The sequence below is a fragment of the Sminthopsis crassicaudata genome, chromosome 5 (genome assembly GCF_048593235.1).
Source record: "Sminthopsis crassicaudata isolate SCR6 chromosome 5, ASM4859323v1, whole genome shotgun sequence".
In the NCBI taxonomy this organism is placed as follows: domain Eukaryota; kingdom Metazoa; phylum Chordata; class Mammalia; order Dasyuromorphia; family Dasyuridae; genus Sminthopsis; species Sminthopsis crassicaudata.
This window is the reverse complement of record NC_133621.1, coordinates 92940744-92961957: the sequence shown is the minus strand read 5'-3', so window position 1 is coordinate 92961957 and position 21214 is coordinate 92940744. Positions and strand designations below refer to the sequence as shown.

Below are 21214 nucleotides of genomic sequence, written 5' to 3'. Positions count from 1 at the left end.
TAATTTTAGATTTAAAACAAAAAGAAATCAGAGGCCACTCAGTCCAGATCCTTCATTTTAGAGATGAGGAAACTAAGGCATAGAGAAGTTAAGTGATTTGATGGGGCCACACAGCAAATAAATATCTGAGACAGGATAAGAACTCATCTTTCTGAGTCCAAATTGAGTATTCTATCTACTATATCATGTAGGTCCCTTTATTTAATGCCATCATCAGGTTATCGCCTTTCTGAACAGCACCAGAAAATTACCATGAGCGCAGGATAATTGGCTTCCCAGGATGCTCTCTGATGGCCATTAGCCATTCCACCTGAGAGCAAAGCAAGTATCTTTTGAAATCCTGTTTTGCCAAAGGTTAATTCAAATACAGAAAAGTTCAAAAGACAGCTAGAATATTCATTAGACAGCCTTCTTGTTCAGTTTTCTGAAGTCTGACCTCTTCGAAGAAAAGACGTTGTCTTGGGATTCAAGTTGGCAACTTAACATTTACTGCAAATGCAGTTGAAAAGAGCATTTTACAACTAAGTGCCCCAATGGTTATATATCAAGAGACTTAAAATACACAGAGAATTAATTTTTAAAATCACTTTGGACTTCCTCATATTCCCTAGTGAATATACTAGAGTGACCCAAGATCATGCTATCATCAGCATAAGATTCAAGGATACTCTTCTTTGGTCACAGTGACCTTCTTCATCCAATGACCTTAGAAAAACTGGTCATGAACAGAGCTGGTGTCAGCTTTTACATGTAAGAAGAAAGCTATCTTAAAATACCGACAGGGCCAGCTCACAAGCAGGAGGCTGTATTCCATATCCTAAATCTGAAGATAAAAAACTGTCTGCAACTTGAAATATGGATGATGTAGTTGAAGATGAAAAGATTCATAAAATTATTATATTATTCATTTTTCTGCCCCAGAAGAAACGATGATTAAAGAGAACATCCACCTAAGACCCAAGAGTACCTAACTGCTTTACAGAGAGCCTATAAATTTATACTGATAGAGTGTAAAAGGAGACCCCTTTTATCCTCTCCAGTTTCCTCATGCCATTTAGGCACAACTTTTCCTTCTCACAAACAGTTCCATTTATCTCCTGGCAAGATATTACATTGACAAGGATGTTGGTGTTCACCTTAGACCCAGTCTATGAATTCTGAAAGTTTAAAGCATTTCTGGAGAGTTATATAATGCCCCGGAGAATTTCAGAGGCACTCTGGTAAGAGGTAGGTCTGAGAATGAAGAGAATAGCACCCCTGGAGAGATTTTGAGAATGTCTCAGGCCTTCCTAGCAACCCATGAGACAATGTGATTATGAAGTAATTAAGTCTTTACAAGTGAATATATTGGATTTTTTTTCACCAACGTGGCTTCTTCTTACTGACACAACTTTTTTATTAATCACACTCTCCTTGGAAATCAAAGACAATTTTCAGTGAGGGAAATTTATTCATAGTGCCTGACTCTTGGTCCATTCCCTCAAATACTAAAAAATAGAAAATGTATTTGCATAGAAATATATTTGGAGATTATAGCTATATAAAAATTCAGCTACTGGCCCATTATGTACATTATGTGGCCAGTTTGGGTTATATTCAAATGTATCTCTATTCTAATCAACTAGTGCCCTTCTTCCCCAGCTTGTATTTATTTTTTCCATCTGTATATGTACATAACATATGTTCCCCTCCCACCCCAATAGAATTTCCCTATGAAGAGTAATTATTTCGTTCTTTCAGTTTCTTTACTGTCTGGCACATATTTGGTGCTTAATAACTGTATATTGAACTATTAATCAACTTGAATGTTTCTTCTGCTGGTCTCAGTCACACCCTATCCATGGGTGCCCATCTTGTGTTGCTTTTGCCCATATCTTCTCTTTAGTTCATCACAAGGTCTATTCAATGTACTAGAAAGAATAAATTTATGTAATTCCATAACTCATATTTTTTAAATGGTCTAATTATAATTCATCTTATTCATACAGGACTGTGTCTAGATCAAAGGTAATTTAGATTATTTCACTATAATCTCTCAGAACTTACACATACATTAGAGTGTAAAGAAGCCAGCTTTCGCTATTAGGTCTTGCTGCCATGTTCCCACCACACTAGCTCCTTCTCTCTGTGTCAGGCCACAGAATTTGAGAACTTGGTCCTTAAAACTAAAAGTGTTCACTTTCAGGTAGCAGCTAGTTGGTGAAGTGCACAGAGCACCAGCCCTGAAGTCAGGAAGGCCTATGTTCAAATCTGATCTCAGATACTTAACACTCTCTAGCTGTGTGACCTTGGGCAAATCACTTAACCCCAAATGCCTCAGGGGAAAAAAGTGTTCACTTTTCACTTCTTTCTCTTGTTAGCTAAAATCTAACTTGAGAAAACCAGCTTTCAAAGGCCTCCAAGGTCCCCCAATCATCCTGATTCTTTGGATTCCCAGATGTATCATATCCAAGTACAGTCACATATTCTTCTTCTATTATTGTCACCATCTCTTGGCACAATTTCCTTCCCACTCATCTAGACTGAAGCTTCTTAAACTTTCTCCACTCATGACCCTTTTTTGCCTGAGAAGTTTTTACATGACTCTGGCTATATAAAATAGGTAAGCAAATCAGACATTTACTGACAATAAATAATAATTTCATGACCCCCCCATATTCAGTTATAAGACTCCATATGGAATTATGAACCACAGCTTAAGAAGCTAGACTCTAGATAATGGTATCAATCTTTCTTGTAGCCCTCAATAGGAATAGATGTATCTTTTCTGGTAACTAAACTTAAGGTTAGGCACCTGGGCTCTGGATTAAGGTCCTGGTTATAATCTTCCAAACAATTTTAGCCAATCAGGAAGCAGCCTAGTGTCATTATAAGATCTTGTTCAGTTGTTCATATGACTGATGACTTCAGTAATTAATTTTCCTTCTTTCTGACAAAGGAATTTTTAAAAAAAAGAAAATCAGAATAGTTAAAGATGACAGAGAGAAACAATAAATCAGTGGCTAGAGAGTTTTTGCCATGATTTTTGCCTTGGTTTGATCTGGGTTCAAATGTAGTCTCTGCCACATCCTAGCTATATGACCATAATTTCCACCCATCCTTCTTCTTGCCACTTGTCCTAGGTATAATTTATGGTTCATAGCCAAGAACAAAAAACTCCTCCTTTGTTTAAATGTCCAGTTCTTAGCATAGTACTTGACACAGAGTAGACTCTTACTAAATGTTGGTTGATTGATGTCAGAACTAAATAGTACTTAATTGCAGCCAGAATTTTACTCTTCTCTAACATACTCTAATTTTCTTCCCCATCCTGAGTTCATACCAGATAAAAACATGAGCATTCATCATAGAATTTTTGCTAAAAAAAAAAAAAAAAAAAAAAAAAGCTCCTTCCCAACTTGATAACAAAAGTCAAATCCCAGTTCATCAATATCATCTAACTATTCAGTTCCAGGTTCTATAGCTACTACCAGGGCCTGACAAGCTGCCCATATTCCTGTGTCAATGTAGACATGTTTTGCTGAATAAGAAAATCTACATAATACACATTCATGAATCTCTCTCCATTTAATAGTTACCCTTTTTCTATTTAAGCAAAAGAGAGCTTAATATGAAGTCAAAAGACGTAAATTCAAATCTAGCCTCAGATATTTACTAGCTATATGATTCTGGACAAGTCAGTTAATCTATTTCCCTCAGTTTCCTCAACTATAAAATGGCATTCATAATAGTACCTTCTTCCCAGGGTAATTGTGCAAATCAAATTATTTGTGAAGTTCTTTCCTAAGAACTTAGTTCTTAGCAAAGAGCCTGGCACATAGACAGGGCTATATAAATGCTTAACCTCTTACCCACCCATCTACCCATGCAATCTGAGGCTTGAATTCCAAAAATACTAAATTATTCTTAGCAAGATTCAGTATTTTTCTAATATTTTGTTAATATTCTGATGGGGAGAAATGGAGATTTTTGGTTTGGGTATCTTAGCTTTGAATTATAAAATGAGAATATTTGGAAAACTCAAAGTAAGTGGAGATAAACTTTGAAGTGCTGTAGATTGTTTTGTGAATTACCATATTGCTATCATGTTATCATAATGAACCCTGCTGATTAGATCATAACAACTAAGCTGTCCACAATGAAGTGACTTTGCCCCCCATCACATCAGAGTCCCCTCTGTCTCTAATTCCAGCAGTCACCAAATAGATAATCATGCCCAACAAATTAGAAAGTTAAAACATACAGCCCTTTAGCATTTGTAATGATGAAAAGCAGCCCAGTGTAATAGATAGAGACTGGATTCAAATCTGTGTCAGATACCTAGTGGCTCTGAACCCCCAAACAATTCACTAAAACTGTTAGCTACAAAGCACACATTAACAGAGATGAACACTGTAAATCAGAGAAATCATAGACCTGGTCAATAACAAAAAATCAATAACAATAAAAACAACTTTTTAAAAATATATATATATATATACATATATATATCAAGCTTTATTTAAAATATCTAATATTAAGTTTAAATGCAATGATAACAGGAAAAGATCTTATATTCTCTGGTGCTTATGCTTTGGAGAATTATTTTGCAAAAAAGAAAGTACGCTGGGAAATGTCTAGGCTTACAGTTTTTAAATTTAGTTGATTTGCTTCTCAAGGGTCCTCTTAATTTTGATCAGCGACACTCACATTTTAAAAGTCATTCCGTCTTTGCCTGGACAAATGAAAAATTGTAATTAGAAACTCTGAGGCCTACTTTTATTACAGGCCCTACATCAGCAAAGAAATATGAAGATGGTGCTATTCACAGGCATCCCAGCATGCAAATAATTGCAAGGACACAAATGATTCAATAGTAATAGAGTCAGAGTCTCGGAGGAAATCATTCCAATGCCCCCGCATTCACCATGTTTTTTTTTAAAACCAGGCACTGTGGAGCCAGCAGTGATCTCAGCAAAACCACTCGGAAATCAATTTAGGAATACCTCCCATGTCTCTGTGCCCATCCTCTCCTTGCAACAATAGAAAAGCAAAGTTGGAACTCTGTGAGGGACAAAGAGGAAGGGGAAAAAAAAGAAGAAATAGAGTGTCTTGCTTAAGGTCATCATTTCCATACCTGAATGGCCCTTTGCCTTCCTTATTCCAGTGTCTTGGTCAAATTAAAAGTGACAGGCTCTGTAAGGAGAATGTTGCTCTTGCTGGGTACAATCTGGAAAAAAATGGGAGGGGAAGCAAAGCTGTATCTTTGTCAAAAGTATCAAAATGTGTTTTCTAAAATACTGGCTGTTTTCCTAATTGAGGACTTTTCTTTTTTCTTCTTCCCCCTCAACTTCAGGACACAATTTTAATGCAAGTAATGCCATTTTCTAAATTTTGTTTTGCAAGAAAGAAGAAGTTAAAATGCATAGAGACACGTGTTTCTGAGCATGGTCAATGTGGGAATTTGTTTTGCAGCTCTATGTAGGAATACAATAAGCGTTTTACCTTCCTTTGTGTTGTTGTACATTTAGGGGGAAATAATGGGAGGGTGAAAAAAAGGAAAAATCTAGTGTGAAAGGCAGTGGGGGAAAAAACTGGCCTGGGAATCAGGAAAATGAGTTGAAACTGTGTTAACCTGGTAAAACATTCAATGCCTTGGTTTAACGAGCTATCGTCTCCAGAAGCTGCTGGATCGCTCTCTGGGAAGAGATCTGCTGTGTCTACTCAAATCTCTCAGACAGATTCTTCTTCCTGTAACGAACCGTTGTCTCCAGGCAGTTGCTGTTAACTCTTGTCCAAAGAAGTGACTTCCCTTCCTGCAGAGAGCCCCGTCAAGCCTGATGCAATTCAGAGTCTTTCTTCTTGAATCCTGGCTCTGAATCTCCTCCAGCTCTTATCCTTCTCCAGGCCGATCTGCCCTCTGCGCCCATTGCTGTCTCTTTTTATCCTCCCAGAGAATGGGCGTGGGATAATGCAAGGGCTTCTGGGAAGAACCACCCCAGCCAATGAGCTTGCCCCCTCTATCAAGTCAACCTGAGTTCTCACCTTGTAATTGTCCAGAAAACCTGAATTCTCACCTTGTCACCATCCAGACAACCTCAGTTCTCACCTAGTAATCCCAACATCTCCCCCTTTCTTTTGATTTAGAACATAGGACAGTCATGACCTTGAAACATAAATCCATCAATATGGGAAGTATTACAGATAATTACATAAATTACATAAGCACATAGTAACATAGTAACATAACACATGCTAGAAGTATATAACATAATCATAATCATAAATTGAAAATTTATAAATGTCCATAAGTCCATTGTCCATTAGTCTCATCTTGTGTGAGGAAGTCCAATGATTCCTGCTGGTTTTAAAGTTCTTTAACAGTCTTCTTATTATCCATGCTCTTTCAGTGTCAGATGTTTCTTAGATCTTCTCCTTTATTTTGAGGTCTTTCTCTTTTTCTGTCTCTCTCTGGTGGACAAGGCGAATATGACTCGTTGGCACCCATCTGATTCCTTCTCCTGCTGAAGAAATACAAGCAAACCCTCTCTCCCAGGCAGTTAACCTATCTAATTTCCTTCTATTTACCACTTTCTAAATCTCTTCTCATCATCTGACAATTACATTGGAGTTGTTTGCACTGGACACAGCCCTGTTGGTTTAAAAGCCCTGTATTCTCCCCAAGTGTAATCCATTTTTGCAATCTGATTGCCTTTTGGTTCACTGATTGGGTAATCCCTTTCTGCCATGTGATTGCTTCTCTGCTGATTGATTAAATCAGAGTCCTGGCCTTCTAAAGGTTCTTTGGGTGTAACATCAGCTGCCATCATGCCCCAAGTCTTTTTTGCCTGGGGCCCTGGACCTGGGCTCCTCATCCCATTTCCCTGAATTATTCTACACTCTGATGCCCAATGGAGTCCTCTGTTGCATTTTGGACATGGGGTTTTAGGTCTTCTTTCACCCTGTCTTCTCACTGTATCTCCATACCTACACTGAGCTCTTAGATGCCCAATTTTTCCACATTGAAAACATCGCCGAGTTTCTCTAGAAGGCCCTTGCCAGGAGGGACCCTGTCTTTCCACATTCATCATTGTCCGGGTGTAAAAAGCATTTGTTCCCACTGTAGCACAGCGTCTTATGATCTCCTCTAAAGGAGCATCTTTGTCTAATCCCCATATAATTCTTTTGCAAATCTCATTGGCATTTTCCTTAGCCAGATGTCTGGTCATTATTTCTGTAGCTGAATTTTCTCCAATAGTTCTTTTGACAGCAATTTGCAAACGTCCCACAAAATCTGCAAAAGGTTCATTGGGACCTTGCTGTATTTTAGTGAAAGCCTCTCCACGATCTTTCTGTCCAGGAAGGACACCCCAAGCTTTTATTGCAGCCTTAGCAATTTGTTCATATATTGTCATGGTATAATTAATCTGTTCCGAATTCTCTCCATACTGACCTTCACCAGCCAAGTGCTCAAAAGTGAATTGTGTGTTAACTCCTATTTCCAAATTGCATCTGACTTGAATTTTACATAATTCATGAAATTCCGAAAGCCATAATAAATTTTCTCCAGGTTCCAGGCATATCCTTGCTATGGATTTCCAATCATTCGGGGTTAGGACTTCATAAGACAAACCATCTAGTAACATTTTGACATAAGCTGATGTAGTCCCATAAAGGGTACAACCTTTTTTCAAATCCTTAATTTTATTCAAATCTAAAGGTGCATATCTTCTCATTTTATGACCTACAGAATCAATATTTTCAATCACAGGATATGCATGTATAAAATCACTTATATCCTGTCCTTCTCTCTTAGCTTTAACCAATGCTTTTTCTAATCTTGTCATAGGCTTAGGCTGCTTCACAGGCAATTCTGTTTGTGTTTCTGCCTCTTCCTCTCCTCCTTCTTGCTCCACCCATGAAGGGTTAATTGAGGGAGGAGATGGGAGGTGCTCCTGTTGCTCAGAATTGGCCCCACGTTGGGCGCCAATTTTAACGAGCTATCGTCTCCAGAAGCTGCTGGATCGCTCTCTGGGAAGAGATCTGCTGTGTCTACTCAAATCTCTCAGACAGATTCTTCTTCCTGTAACGAACCGTTGTCTCCAGGCAGTTGCTGTTAACTCTTGTCCAAAGAAGTGACTTCCCTTCCTGCAGAGAGCCCCGTCAAGCCTGATGCAATTCAGAGTCTTTCTTCTTGAATCCTGGCTCTGAATCTCCTCCAGCTCTTATCCTTCTCCAGGCCGATCTGCCCTCTGCGCCCATTGCTGTCTCTTTTTATCCTCCCAGAGAATGGGCGTGGGATAATGCAAGGGCTTCTGGGAAGAACCACCCCAGCCAATGAGCTTGCCCCCTCTATCAAGTCAACCTGAGTTCTCACCTTGTAATTGTCCAGAAAACCTGAATTCTCACCTTGTCACCATCCAGACAACCTCAGTTCTCACCTAGTAATCCCAACACCTTGGTACTTTAGGCAATTCCCAAAAGTGTTCAGTCACAGAACTGGTTCTAATCTGCATTTAGAAGAAATGGTTTTTTTATCTGATATTCTCTATGCCAACGAAATGACAAATCTAATCCCTCCCCACCCCCCAAAAATAATAGTTAATCCATCAGTGTATATACCTTGGGCAAACTCTGCTTAAAGACAATTGAGTTGGTCTCAGAAATTGAACAGAAGATGAAATGATGCTTTTAATAATGCCATATTTGCCCAGAAACAAAGGTCTATAATTTTAATACCACTATTCTTCTGGTGGTACCCCGTGCCTGTGAGTCATGGAGCACTAGAGTCTCCAAATAATTAAAAGTATGACTCAGCAGGCAGCAGAGGGATACATGGCAGGTGCACATGGGCTATAAGGAGCAACAAAGAAGAACCGGAAAAAAAGGAGTTCACCCAGGAAATAAGCCCTTTACAGTTTTTGGTCTATAATCCTTCCTTTGCAAGAGAAGATGGGCCAATGGCAAGAACAATAGCAGATACATGGCTCATACGTTCTACTTGTATCAGCCAGTAAAGCCCTTCATAGCCTAACCTCCTCCTCTCTTCAAGCTCCTTGGACTCTCCTCCTCCTCTTATACTCTGCATTCCAGCCAAACTGGCCTTCTCTATGTTCCTGACACTACAAACTCCCATTACCATGTCTTTGCGATAGTGTCCACATGCCCAGAGTGTACTCTCCCTTTACCTTTACTTTCTGATGTCCCTCTCTGCCTTTAAGATTCATTTTTTACATGAAACCTTTCTTTCCCAGTTACCCGAAATACTGGTTCCTTCCCTTCTACATTATCTTGTATTTATCTGCTTTGTATTTATTAGCATAGATTCACTTGACATTTATGCTTTATATATTTTCATATGTACTTGTCTTCCACATGGAACATTAAGATCCTGGCAAGTAGGGGTCATGTCATTCTTGTAATTATATTACCAAAACCCAGCACACAGCAGGAGTTTAATATGTGCCTGTGTATATTGATGGATATTTGAGACAGTGAGTAGCACCCCCAGCTTGCTGGGAAAGAGTTATCCAAGTCATGTATTCATTTCTTACCAGTCAGCATCCATACCTTTGAATCTGGTACCTTCATCCTCTACCCTCCCCTTATCAGCTTTCTTCTGTTTGTTGTCTTCCCCATTAGAATATGAGCTCCCTGAGGTGAGCCACTGCCTTGCTTTTTGCTTCTCACAGGGCTAGTACATAGTAGGAGCTTAATAAATGCTTACTGACCTGAAGTGAAACAGACATGGGTGAGTTGTGATCTCCAAAATGGGAAAATCCATGTTGATGAGATCAAAACTCTAAGTATAGTGCCCAGGAAGATAGAGAGTATGTCTGAAAATTACAGCAAAGGAATCAGGGGAAACACAATTAAGATTCTTCCCTCAGATTTCTACTTTAGACTTCTTGACAATCCTCAATTACAGGACTAAAGCAAATGTAGTAAGCCCTGGCCAGAAGAGTCAATGCTTTACTAAGCATTACTATGTTTAGTTCCTGTGTCCAAGGCACTGGGCTAAGCAAGCACTGGCGATCACAAGAAAGGCAAAATAATGGTCCCTGTCCTCTGAATTTCACAATATTAGGCATTAGGAAATTTGATTTCTAGTCCCAATTCTGCCAAAAGTTATGTGAACTTGGACTGCTTATTCAAGTTTTCTGGGCCTTCATTTTTTCATCTATAAAATTAGAGGATTGAAATCAGATCTTTCTAACTCTAATAATTTATGCTCTATAGTAGGGTTATGCGGGAGCTAATTCCTGCTGGCTCAAAATTGTCCGATTTTCAACGTGAGCATTTACATATCAGAAATCAGCAAGCATTATAAATCAGAAACTTGATTTATTGTTTTGTTGACTGTCTAAACTTATGAAGATGATAGAGAAAATGTTAATCATTCAGATTAAATTTTAAAATATCATACTTTGAGGAGGGTCCTGGTTTTTAAATATTTATCATCATACGTCCACTTATAAATTTTATAAACTTTCCATCCAACACCCTTTCCTATAGATTTTAAAATCAGTCATACCAGACAGGAGAAGAAAAAAAAAAGAAGTGGTTTCCCCAACTTAAAAATAATAAAAATGGTATATAAATATGTCTTATACTGTATACTGCAGTGGTCCTGTGTCTTTACCTTGCTATCTTTTTTTGGTTTGGGTTTTGGTTTTTTGGTCTCCAAAGTCTGAGACTCTCCCTGGTCAGTGCATGATGATGATAATACAATATAGCTAATGACAATATAGCTACAGAACAAATGTGTATCTTTTCCTGAATAGTGTTTATGAATGAGTGAATAAAATATAACTCTCTGAATAGAATAGAATAAACCAATCAGCTTATAAAGTGGTCTTGGTTTGGGTTCCATCAAGAGTTAAGAATATAAAGGTACTCAATCTGTAATAAAAATCAGATGTAGAATGCATATTTTTTCCTACAAATAAAAGAAATACTAAAGAACCCAAAAGACTCAGTATATATTGACTTCAACATATTATTAAATTATCAGTTATTGAAATAGCAACATATTCCTATATCAATAAACAATTTATATATAATACATATATAAAGAGAAAGCAGTTTGAGTTACTAAAATGGCATTCCAAATGGTCAAAGGATATAAACAATTTTCAGATGAAGAAATTAAAACCATTTCTAGTCATATGAAAAGGTGCTTCAAATTACTATTAATCAAAGAAATACAAATTAAGAAAATTCTGAGATGCCACTACATACATCTTAGATTGGCTAAGATGACAGGAAAAGATAATGATGAATGTTGGAGGGGATGTGGGAAAACTGGGACACTGATGCATTGTTGGTAGAATTGTGAACAGATGCAACCATTGTGGAGAGCAATTTAGAGCAGTGCCCAAGAGGCTATCAAACTATGCATACCCTTTGACCCAGCAGTGTTTCTACTGGTTTTATATCCCAAAGAGATCTTTAAAAAAGGGAAAGGGACCCACATGTGCAAAAATGTTTGTGGCAGCCCTCTTTGTAGTGGCCAGAAACTGGAAGCTGAGTGGATGCCCATCAACTGGAGAATGGATGAATAAATTGTGGTATATGACTGTTATGGAATATTATTGTTCTGTAAGAAATGACCAACAGGATGATTTCAGAGAGGCTTAGAGAGACTTACATGAACTGATGCTGAGTGAAATGAGCAAAACCAGGAGATCATTATATACTTCAACAACAATACTATACAATGATCAATTCTGATGGATGTGGTTCTCTTCAACAATGAGATGATTCAGATCAGTTCCAATGATCTTATGATTAAGAGAGCCATCTACACTCAGAGAGAGGACTATGGAGACCGAGTGTGGATCACAACATAACATTCTCACTCTTTTTGTTGTTGTTCATTCACATTTTGTTAAAAAAAATTCATTTACTTTCCTTTTTGATCTGATTTTTCTTGTGCAGCAAGAGAATTGTATAAATATGTGCACACATACTGGATTTAACATATATTTTAACATGTATAACATATATTAGATTGCTTGCTATTTATGAGAGGAGTTGGGGGAAGGAGGGGAAAATCTGAAACACAAAGTTCTGCAAGGGTCAATGTTGAAAAATTATCTGAGCATATGTTTTGAAAATAAAAAATTAAAAGAAAGAAAGAAACTAAATAAAGTTAACTTAAAAGATAAAATTTTTTTTAATAAATTGGCATCCCACCTCTCATCTCAACTCTTACTCCCTAAACAACTCCTAGTGTATGTCTTTCATTATCCAAGCCCAGGCTTGGATAACCTCCTGATTGGTCATTTTCTCCTATGAAGAAACTGCTTTCACTGCTAGTCAGTTCTACCCAATGGATCCAAGACTCCAAACATCTTGAATTTAATAGATATCCAATAGCAAACATGCCAATAACTTAATGTGGAAATGATACACAAAGAAGAGATAAAGCAGGAACCCAGGTAAAATCTTGACTTGCTAAGACCATTTCACCTAAGTTCCACATCACAGACTTGAAGGGGCAGAAGATTTGAAGGCATTTTGCATGGTATTCCATTTCCACTTCTACCAATATATCTTCAGCAGGCTGCTTAACAGCACCAAAGCCTCCATTACTTAGTATAACTATGAAGGAAGAGGACTGGGTCTAATTAATTTCATAATGTCCCTAAGTTTTTATGATCCTAAAATGAAATTATAGGGGGCAGCTAGGTGCCGCAGTGGATAGAGCACCAGCCCTGAATTCAGGAGGTCCCAAGTTCAAATGTGGTCTCAGACACTTAACACTTCTTAGCTGTGTGACCCTGGGCAAGTCACTTAACCCCAGCCTCAGAAAAAAATAAAATAAAATAAAATGAAATGAAATTATAGCTAAGATCAGCATTTTGTTTTGTTTTTAAAATCTCATCTGTATCAAATGCTAATGATAGAACAGTTATGCAGAAAAACTTTCTTGAGCAGTATGCTGAGTTGACCCACTGAAATCTACTACTGGTATTTTTGTGGCATTTTATATTATTCAAATATTAAATAGTCTTTGTTTTCTCATGTTTTCTTGATGTGTTTTGGTTTTACTTGCTTTGTGAAGCAAGTTAAAGATTAATTTTATACTTTTGTAAGATTTGTGCAACAAATAAGAAAAGTGTCTCAAAAAATCCATTTCTTCTCCTTCAGTGGGCAATCGTTTTCATTTTCATTTTTCTTCTTTACAGTCATTAAGGCAAAAAAGATATAAGGGAATTTAAGCCAGTCTGTTCATTAGTACAGTGTCCCAAAAGTATTGGTGCAATTTTAAGCTTTGATAAAACGCATTGCATAAATTACTTTCTATAATATGCACCTACTTGATTCAGACTCGTCTTTAAAACATTTTCCTGTGATTGAAGTCACTAGAGATAAATTAAATTTCCATCCCAAAAAGAAAAAAATTATTAAGCATAACAGGCATTATTCATGATTGCCCAAATTTTGGTGAGTCACTCACTTCTAGGTCAACATAATTCACTCAATTGGATCAACTAAGTGAATACTTATTGCTAACACAGGCCCATTATAGTAATAATTATTGGGGTACTCTGTGTGTTCTGATCTCCAAAATACTGAATTTAGTCAAAGTGACACCTTACTCCTACCAAGTAGAACTTACCTTTTGCCATGAAAAGCAGATTATTCACTTAATTCTCAAAAACCAGCTTTGCCCACATTCCCCTGCCTATTTTGTACAAAACCAAGGTGACTTGAGGTACCACCATCCTGACAAGATGAACTACTCAGAGAACAAATGCAATTGGTCAGTTGGCTGTTCAATGCTATAATGAGAACATTTAATCATGTTGATAATCTGATTGAGCCCATTTTAAATCGTTCCCCAAAGACCTCATGGGAACAATTTGTACTTTACACTGATTTGCTTTTCTGCACTCAGCAATATATGGAAAAAAAAAACTCTTACTCTTTCTGTTTAATACACTACCTTTAGTAGTTGGATAAAGAATTATTTGGTCTTTGAAATTTTTCATAGAAGGTCCTGTTCATTTTTTAAAGATTCTTAATAATAGCATTGTATTTTTATGAACTATTTTAAGCTCTACAGGATCAAAATCTCCTCACAGACTTTCCATGGAAAACAAAATAAGAGTGAGCATGGTGTCATGTGAATGAACATGGCTTTAAGTAACGTGTGTGTGACTGATTTTAATACACGTATGGTCTGCCTGGCTTTGCTGGGGTTGTTTGTAAGCAGACTCAGAGAGGAACACACCATGATCTAGCTAGCGGCAGTCAGCCAATAAATAATATTGATTGGGTAGCTAGCTACTCTTGGAAAAGAACTAAGAAAGACTAGACACAGTTTTTCTGTCCTGTGGAGCTTTACAGCTTAATGAAAGAGCTAGGAAAGCATGTGTGGAAAAAAAGCCAAAGAACACACAAAAGAGAATATATAAACATAAGTCTGCAATCTATAGATACCTCAAGAGCTCTGTGAAGTCAATGATTTAGGTACAGTTGTAACTAAGAGTCCAGAAACCAAGGACAAATTCATTTGAAGGGAAGACTATTCTTGCACAGAATCCAACCTGGGCTCTTAGAGGGTTTGGGGGAAATAGACATGGGCCATCACAGGAGACCAGTATAGTTCCAGAGGAAAGGGGGACAACCTGTACCATCTCCCTAATTCTCTAACCTCTTCTGGATTCAGAAAACTTACTACCTCCACCACTTACTGGCTGTAGAACAAGAGACATCACTTCCCTTCTCTCAGCCTCAGTTTTCCAATCTCAAAGATGAAGAGATTTTGTCTGTATGATCTCTAAGGTCTTTTCTAACTGAAAGATTCTGCCAAACTACAAACATTGTCAATAAGAGTCTGTTAAAGTGGAATCATTGGAAATATATCTGCCATAACATGTGTTTCATCTATCAGCATATTCTTGGTTGAGTAGTAGTAAGAATCCAAAACATTTTAAGAACAGACAGTGATAAAGAGTTGATCATTTTAGAATAGAAAATTCATCCTTGATCCCCATAGGACCAGTGTGTGACCAAGCATCAAGAAAATATCTGTATGTTCTCCGTAGCCACTTGCTTCATTTCATAAGCAGCAGCATTACAGTAAAACAATCCCACTGGACCAGAGGCCATGAGTCCCAAGTTCCAATATAATCCCTGAAACTACTTAACCGTGATTTAGGCAAGTTCTTTAACCTCATCTGGTTTCTGCCTCCTATTTTGCCAAATTAGGATTGCACTCAGTGATCGCTGGGATGGCTCTCAGATCTAACATTCTACGATTCCTGTGATTTTATTTTTTATGGGAAAAAAAATTCTAGCTTTAAAAGTCCTACTAAAATGATAGCTTCTGTTATTATAAAATAATGCACATACTCCTCAAGCCTTCTAAAAAGCTAACGGATAATAAATCAATGGGCAAGATGCTATGGAGGACAGAATGGAGAGAGACCATATTTTCTTCCTCTAAAGAACTCACAGTCTGTATGGGGAAATAAAAAACAAGCATGAGAAAAGATAATATTCCCAGGCACTTCATATTCTGTCCTGGATCAAATAATAAGAATGCCAGTGTCTCCTGTATGATGTCAAAGGAGGGAGGGATCATTTCCAGCTAGTGCAGTAAAGAAAAATGTCACAAAGAGTAAAAGGCCCAAGGCAGACATTGAAAGATGTTAGGGTCTGACTGGGTAATGTGGTGAGAGGAGCGGTCATTCCTGATAGGAGCAAAGGTATTGAAATGGGAAATTGCAAGGCATGTTCAAGGGAATGTTACACATGCTAGAACCGATCAGTAAATATTTGTTAAGCTCCTACTTGGCAAGCAACTTGAAATAGAGCAATGTTCTGGAGTCTGAAAATCTGGATTCAAATTTTCCTTCTATTGCTTACTAACTCTGGGACCTTATGCGAGTGATTTCACTTTCCTAAACTTCATTTTCCCTATTTGTAAAATAGAATTGGCTAGACAGCCTCTCAATTACATCTGTGACCCTATGATAGGTCATATATGTAAGAGCTAAGACCTGGGAATTCTATGACAAAAATAAACCAAATCCAAGGAACTTTTTCCTCTAGGAAAAATAACGTACATAAAATAAGGAAATGAAAATCATAATAATTACAGGGTTTAGACACTAAATAGTAGAAGATAATACTTTTAGTATTTTGTATGAAAGGTATGACATTAAATGATTCTTATCATCAACACTCCTACAAAAATGCTAAGCCAATGCAAGGCCAGACTATGTCTCATAAAGTTAACAGTTTGATTTCTTAAAACAATTAAAATAAGATTACCATCTAGCCTTAATTAATAATTAATGATATGGAAAAAATGTCACTATGCATTATGAGATAAATTAAGAAAAAAAATTTGTTCTCTGAAATTTTAACTGACACTAGAAAATAGGTATTAAGGAGATCATTTAGGAGAAAATACTCTCTTATAGACTACATTTTATAAGATGACATCCATGACCAAAAAAATGGGAAACAATTCATGTACAAGTATTATCTGAAGCTAAATTTGTTGAGATGAAATTTTAGAATATAATCCATGATTCCTTGATTTCAAATTGGTGGGAACATGGCTACCAGAAATCTTGAATCCTCCAAGCTGGGGTCTCTAGATTTGGGTCAAAACTGATCTCAACCAATGTAAGTTCTAACAACTGGAACACAAGTCCCCATAGTTCACAGAAGCCTAGGGCTCTAGTCTTTTCATGTCTACAGAAAAGAGTACAAATACTGGTGACAGTCAATGCAAAGGTACACAGATAGGAAATGGACACTTATATGAGAAAAGAGAAGAAGTCAGTTTTATTCACGGCTCAGTTCAAGGGCCATTTTCTACATAAAACGTTTCTTGAATACCCAGCTAATATCCCACTCTCAAAATTTGTCATAAATTTCATATACACTTGTATAGTTCTCTTTCTCTGAAAGCTTCTTGAGGGCAGGGTTTGTATCCCTTTTGTCTAACACAGTATCTGGTATAAGTGAAGTGCTTGATAATGCTTATTCTTTGGTTGGTTACTTAATAACTAATTTTGTAAGGTTTATTTTAATCCTTCATTTATCAGGGTGTCCTGTAGTCTGAAATGTAACAAATGAATTAATAAGCTTTAATTAAGCACTCATTATGTACATAAAGGAACTTTTAAATGCAATTTATATGGAAAGGTTCTATGGACCTTAAGGATACAAAGGCAATGCAAATAATACTACTGACTAAGATCCAAAGAGTCATATTCATTGATAAAAAAGAAAATGTATCCATCTCTGTTCCACAAGAGTTGCTTCCCTGGATGTAGGAGCAAGGTTGGAAGTAGGGCTGGTAGTCTGGGAGGTCACTCTCACCCTGGAGTGCTTGGACTTTTTGCCCACGGTCAGTGATCTGTAGTGGTAGAGATGTAGAAACCCTTCTCAACCTCTATGTGGTTCTCTGAGGTTCAGTCTAGGGATAGGAAGAGTGAATGGGTATATTAATATTATTCTCACAATTCTTGAGTTTATATGTTGGTCTATCTCCATATGGATCTGAGAAAAGTGGAAGTCAAGGTGATGATAATAGTTTGAACTGTCTGGCCTTTTTAGTCTAGAATTTTTATTTCTAAACATTGTAATTGCTCAGGTACATTTAGTACTCCAGCATAAGCATATACATGTTGAGACAGAAAAGTTCAAGGCCCAGAAAAATGCCTGGGGATTTCTTTACCATCAAGAAACAATTTAAACTATTAAACTATTTTTTGCACAGCGATTACAAATTGCAAAGTCAGCATTTTATATTATGGACTTTTTCTTAATTCTTTTAAACTCAACTGCAGCTAAATATTACATCAGAAGCAATAACAAGTGGTAAGTGTGTTCAAATGGTCATATTTCTTCTTTCCTTCACTACTGCCCAGAAAAGCCGTTATTATAATGAGGCTTCACTGGCCCCATTCAGAGACTGACATTAAACACTGCCTCTAGGATGATGTTTGTTCTTCTCCTAAGCTTGTTTCTTGAACTGGCTCAAATTCAACCAGTTCTCCCTGCTACCTTTCTTCAGTTTCCTCTGCTTTCTGTTCCCCCTTTCTCAGGCCACTTTGATAGTCCAGCCTGGCTGGCTTGCCTGACCCGTTGGTGACAGTTGGTTGGCAGTTGCTAATAACAGGGATGAAGGTCATCTTCTCCACAAGCATTACTCCCCTGGAAAATGGCTGCAAGGGTCAGGATGAAAGCAGGGCTGGTGGTTGGGGGATACAGCTAGTGATTAGAGTCTTATACTTATCTGCACTTCTGTGGCAGTTGGCCAGAAGTTTATATTGATGGTGGCAGAGATGTCAGGCATTTCTCCACAAGGGTTGTTCTCTTCAGTGATGACTGCAGGAGCCAGACTGGAAATACAGAAGTTAAAAATAACTTTAAAAAATCTAAATTTTTGCTGTTTGTAGACATCTAAAGTAATGGGTCCATTACCGAATGCTACTTTTTTTTTTAATTGACAAATTGGAAATCATTGGGAAGAAGTCATCCAATACAGGGAGAGGTCCTGAAATCAAGTAGTCTAAAGAACGGTTAAGGAAATTACCTTTTAGCCTGGTCTAGAGGCTTCAACATATGAATAGTATAAAACAAGATGTACTTGAAATCTTAAAGTCCTTCTATTTTCTAGCTGGATGACTTTGATGATCCCATTGTACTTCTCAGGGTTTCATTTTCCTCATCTGTAAAAATGAGGAGGCTAGATTAGATAATCAACTTTTCTGTTCTAAAAGTGTATGAATTTGAAGGACATGATGGTTGTAAATAAATATTAGAAAAGTACTGTGGAAGAGTGAATAGATGTGTTTTAGGTTATTCTGAAGAGCAAGCCTATAATCAGTCAATAAACATTAAATCCCTGCTATGTGCCAGTCACTGTGCTAAGTACCAGAGACACAAAAAAAGAGGAAAAAAAGTAGTCCCTGCCCTCGAGATAGTCACAAGCTAATCTACTGGACTTGTAGAAAGACCGGAGGGGTCAATATAAAAACTTGCTTCTATTGAGATCAGGGCTGCCTTCAAAAAGCACATAGATGCAAGACTCCACATTACATGCCTAGGCTATAAAAATAAGAAAAAAAACTTGATCTTGAAGGCGATTACAACATAAAATGAAGCAGAGAAAGAAATACATTCATAGGAAAGTGTTAATATAAGATCATGCTAGGATAAAGGAAGAGATATTCACCAAATACTCTTTGATGGAGTGAATACCTTCTTCAGCAATGGCACCTTGGCTAACTCTTGAAGGAAGGCAAGGCTTTTTGAGGTGGCCCTTTACAAGCCTGAGGGACAGTATATATAAGTGGGTAGAGGCTGGAATGTAGATCATGGAAAGGGGGATAATGTGAAGGAAATCCAGAAAGATAGGTTGGGGCCAGATTATTGCAGATTCTAATTGTCAGATTAATAAATTTGTATTATTTCTTATTGGAAATAATCATTGGAAGATTCCATTCCAAAAATGGCATCAATATTGGACTAGGTAAATTTGCAACAGAATGACCTAAGACGGCAAAACTTGAACTGCACCATGTAGAAGGTGCAGATTTTAAAGTGGTGCACCTAAAGAAGGTAGAAGCTTTTCCTTTGCCTAAAACATAGGTACCATGTGTTGGTTGGTGTCCTTTATTCTTTTTTTTTTTTTTTTTTGCTGAGGCAATTAGGGTTAAGTGACTTGCCTAGGGTCACACATCTAGGAAGTGTTAAGTGTCTGAGGTTACATTTGAACTCGGGTCCTCCTGACTTCAGGACTACTGCTCTATCCACTGTACCACCTGGCTTCCCCAGTGTCCTTAATTCTTGAAGAGGATCCAAGTGGCATCACTGTTAGAATCAACATACAGTGTGTCTAGCTGTGGCTGATCAGACCACCATGAGCTCAGAAGGATCTATCATAGATCAGGCACAAGTAATCCATTTGAACTTTTGGAGTGGAGATGTCTCAGAACTTGCACATATCACATTTCTTTTGAGCTACTGCAATTCTACTTTGTACATAGAGCACAAGGCCTTCTTTAATGCAGGTTTGCCATGCTGGGTAGTCCTACGTTGGCAAATAGTAGAAGTTAAGATTGGAAAGGAAGACTGAGACCAATGTAGGAAGAAATCTATGTCATAAATTACTTGGTGTTAATTATGAGACCTTTGGCAAATTTTTCTTACCAGGTCATATATAAACTTGAATTTGTCTTTTTTTTTTCTTTTTATAGCCAGTGCTGATTTTCCATACAATGCAGGACAAGCCATAAGAGATGGAGTTAACAGAAATTCGGCAATTATTGGAGGTAGGTATAGCATGTTGAACAATCTCACAAACTATATCCTCAATAATTAGAAAAGCTGAATAGGATAGTAAATATGATGCTTCACTTAGAATCAGGAAGACTTGTACCTGAATCTTAATTCTGGTACTTTCCAACTGTGTGATCATAGTCTTTGAATAATCCTCTAAATCAGGGGTTCTCAAACTACAGCCCCGAGGGTCAGATGCAGGCCCCTGAGGACATTTATGCGCCAGCTCGGGTCCTCCTGACTTCAGGACTGGTGCTCTATCTACTGCGCCACCTAGCTGTCCCCTGGCCCCCTATTTTAAAAGTTTGAGGACCACTGACACAATGGGAAAAGTTACAGCTTCCAAATATGCTGGCTTAACAGCGGACATCAAAAAGCTTAAAATAAGCCAGCCCTAAGACAACTATTTTCTGCCTTTGACTTGCAGGTCTGGTTGATTCTTTTGAATCAAGTTCCCACATGCAATTACTTGCTAACAGGCCGATTCTATCCTTCAGTGCCAGAAAACCAGGTTTTCCTACATTTCAGTTCATCCGCTTTCCTAATGTATTTAAAGAGAAAGTCTTTGTTTCAAGACAATGAAGTGGTACAATGGATATACTACTAACCTAGAGTGAAAAAGCCCCAACTTCCAATTTGGCCTTAGACATGAACTAGCTCTGTGACCTGAGCAAGTCACTTAACCACTGTCTGATTCAGTTTCCCCATTTCTAAAATGGACCTAATAATGGAGCTACTTGTAAGACTGCTGTGAGGATAAAACAAAATAATATTCACATAGCACCTGGAAAACTACAAACAGCAATGTAAATCCAAGCTATTATTAGCATTATATCATACCAATAGGAATAACTCTTCCCCTAAACCCTTCTTATAAAGATTCGTTTGCTCTCTTGACAATATTTAGTTGGATCAA

At 37.5% G+C, this 21214-nt stretch overlaps 1 protein-coding gene and 1 long non-coding RNA gene across 2 annotated transcripts in view; one reads left to right on the top strand and one right to left on the bottom strand.

Annotated features, from left to right (window-relative positions):
* Nucleotides 1-21214, top strand: part of CNTNAP2 (contactin associated protein 2) — a 2674182-nt gene that overhangs the window by 2651535 nt on the left and 1433 nt on the right. The window contains exon 23 of the mRNA XM_074267631.1: nt 20217-20291. Within this exon, the coding sequence (XP_074123732.1) occupies nt 20217-20291 (75 nt within the window). The remainder of the gene's footprint in view (nt 1-20216; nt 20292-21214) is intronic.
* Nucleotides 16770-18820, bottom strand: LOC141542917 (uncharacterized). Its single transcript, XR_012482272.1, has 2 exons — nt 18551-18820; nt 16770-18356 (listed from the first exon to the last, which is right to left on the bottom strand). It is a non-coding gene; the product is annotated as an uncharacterized LOC141542917 (long non-coding RNA).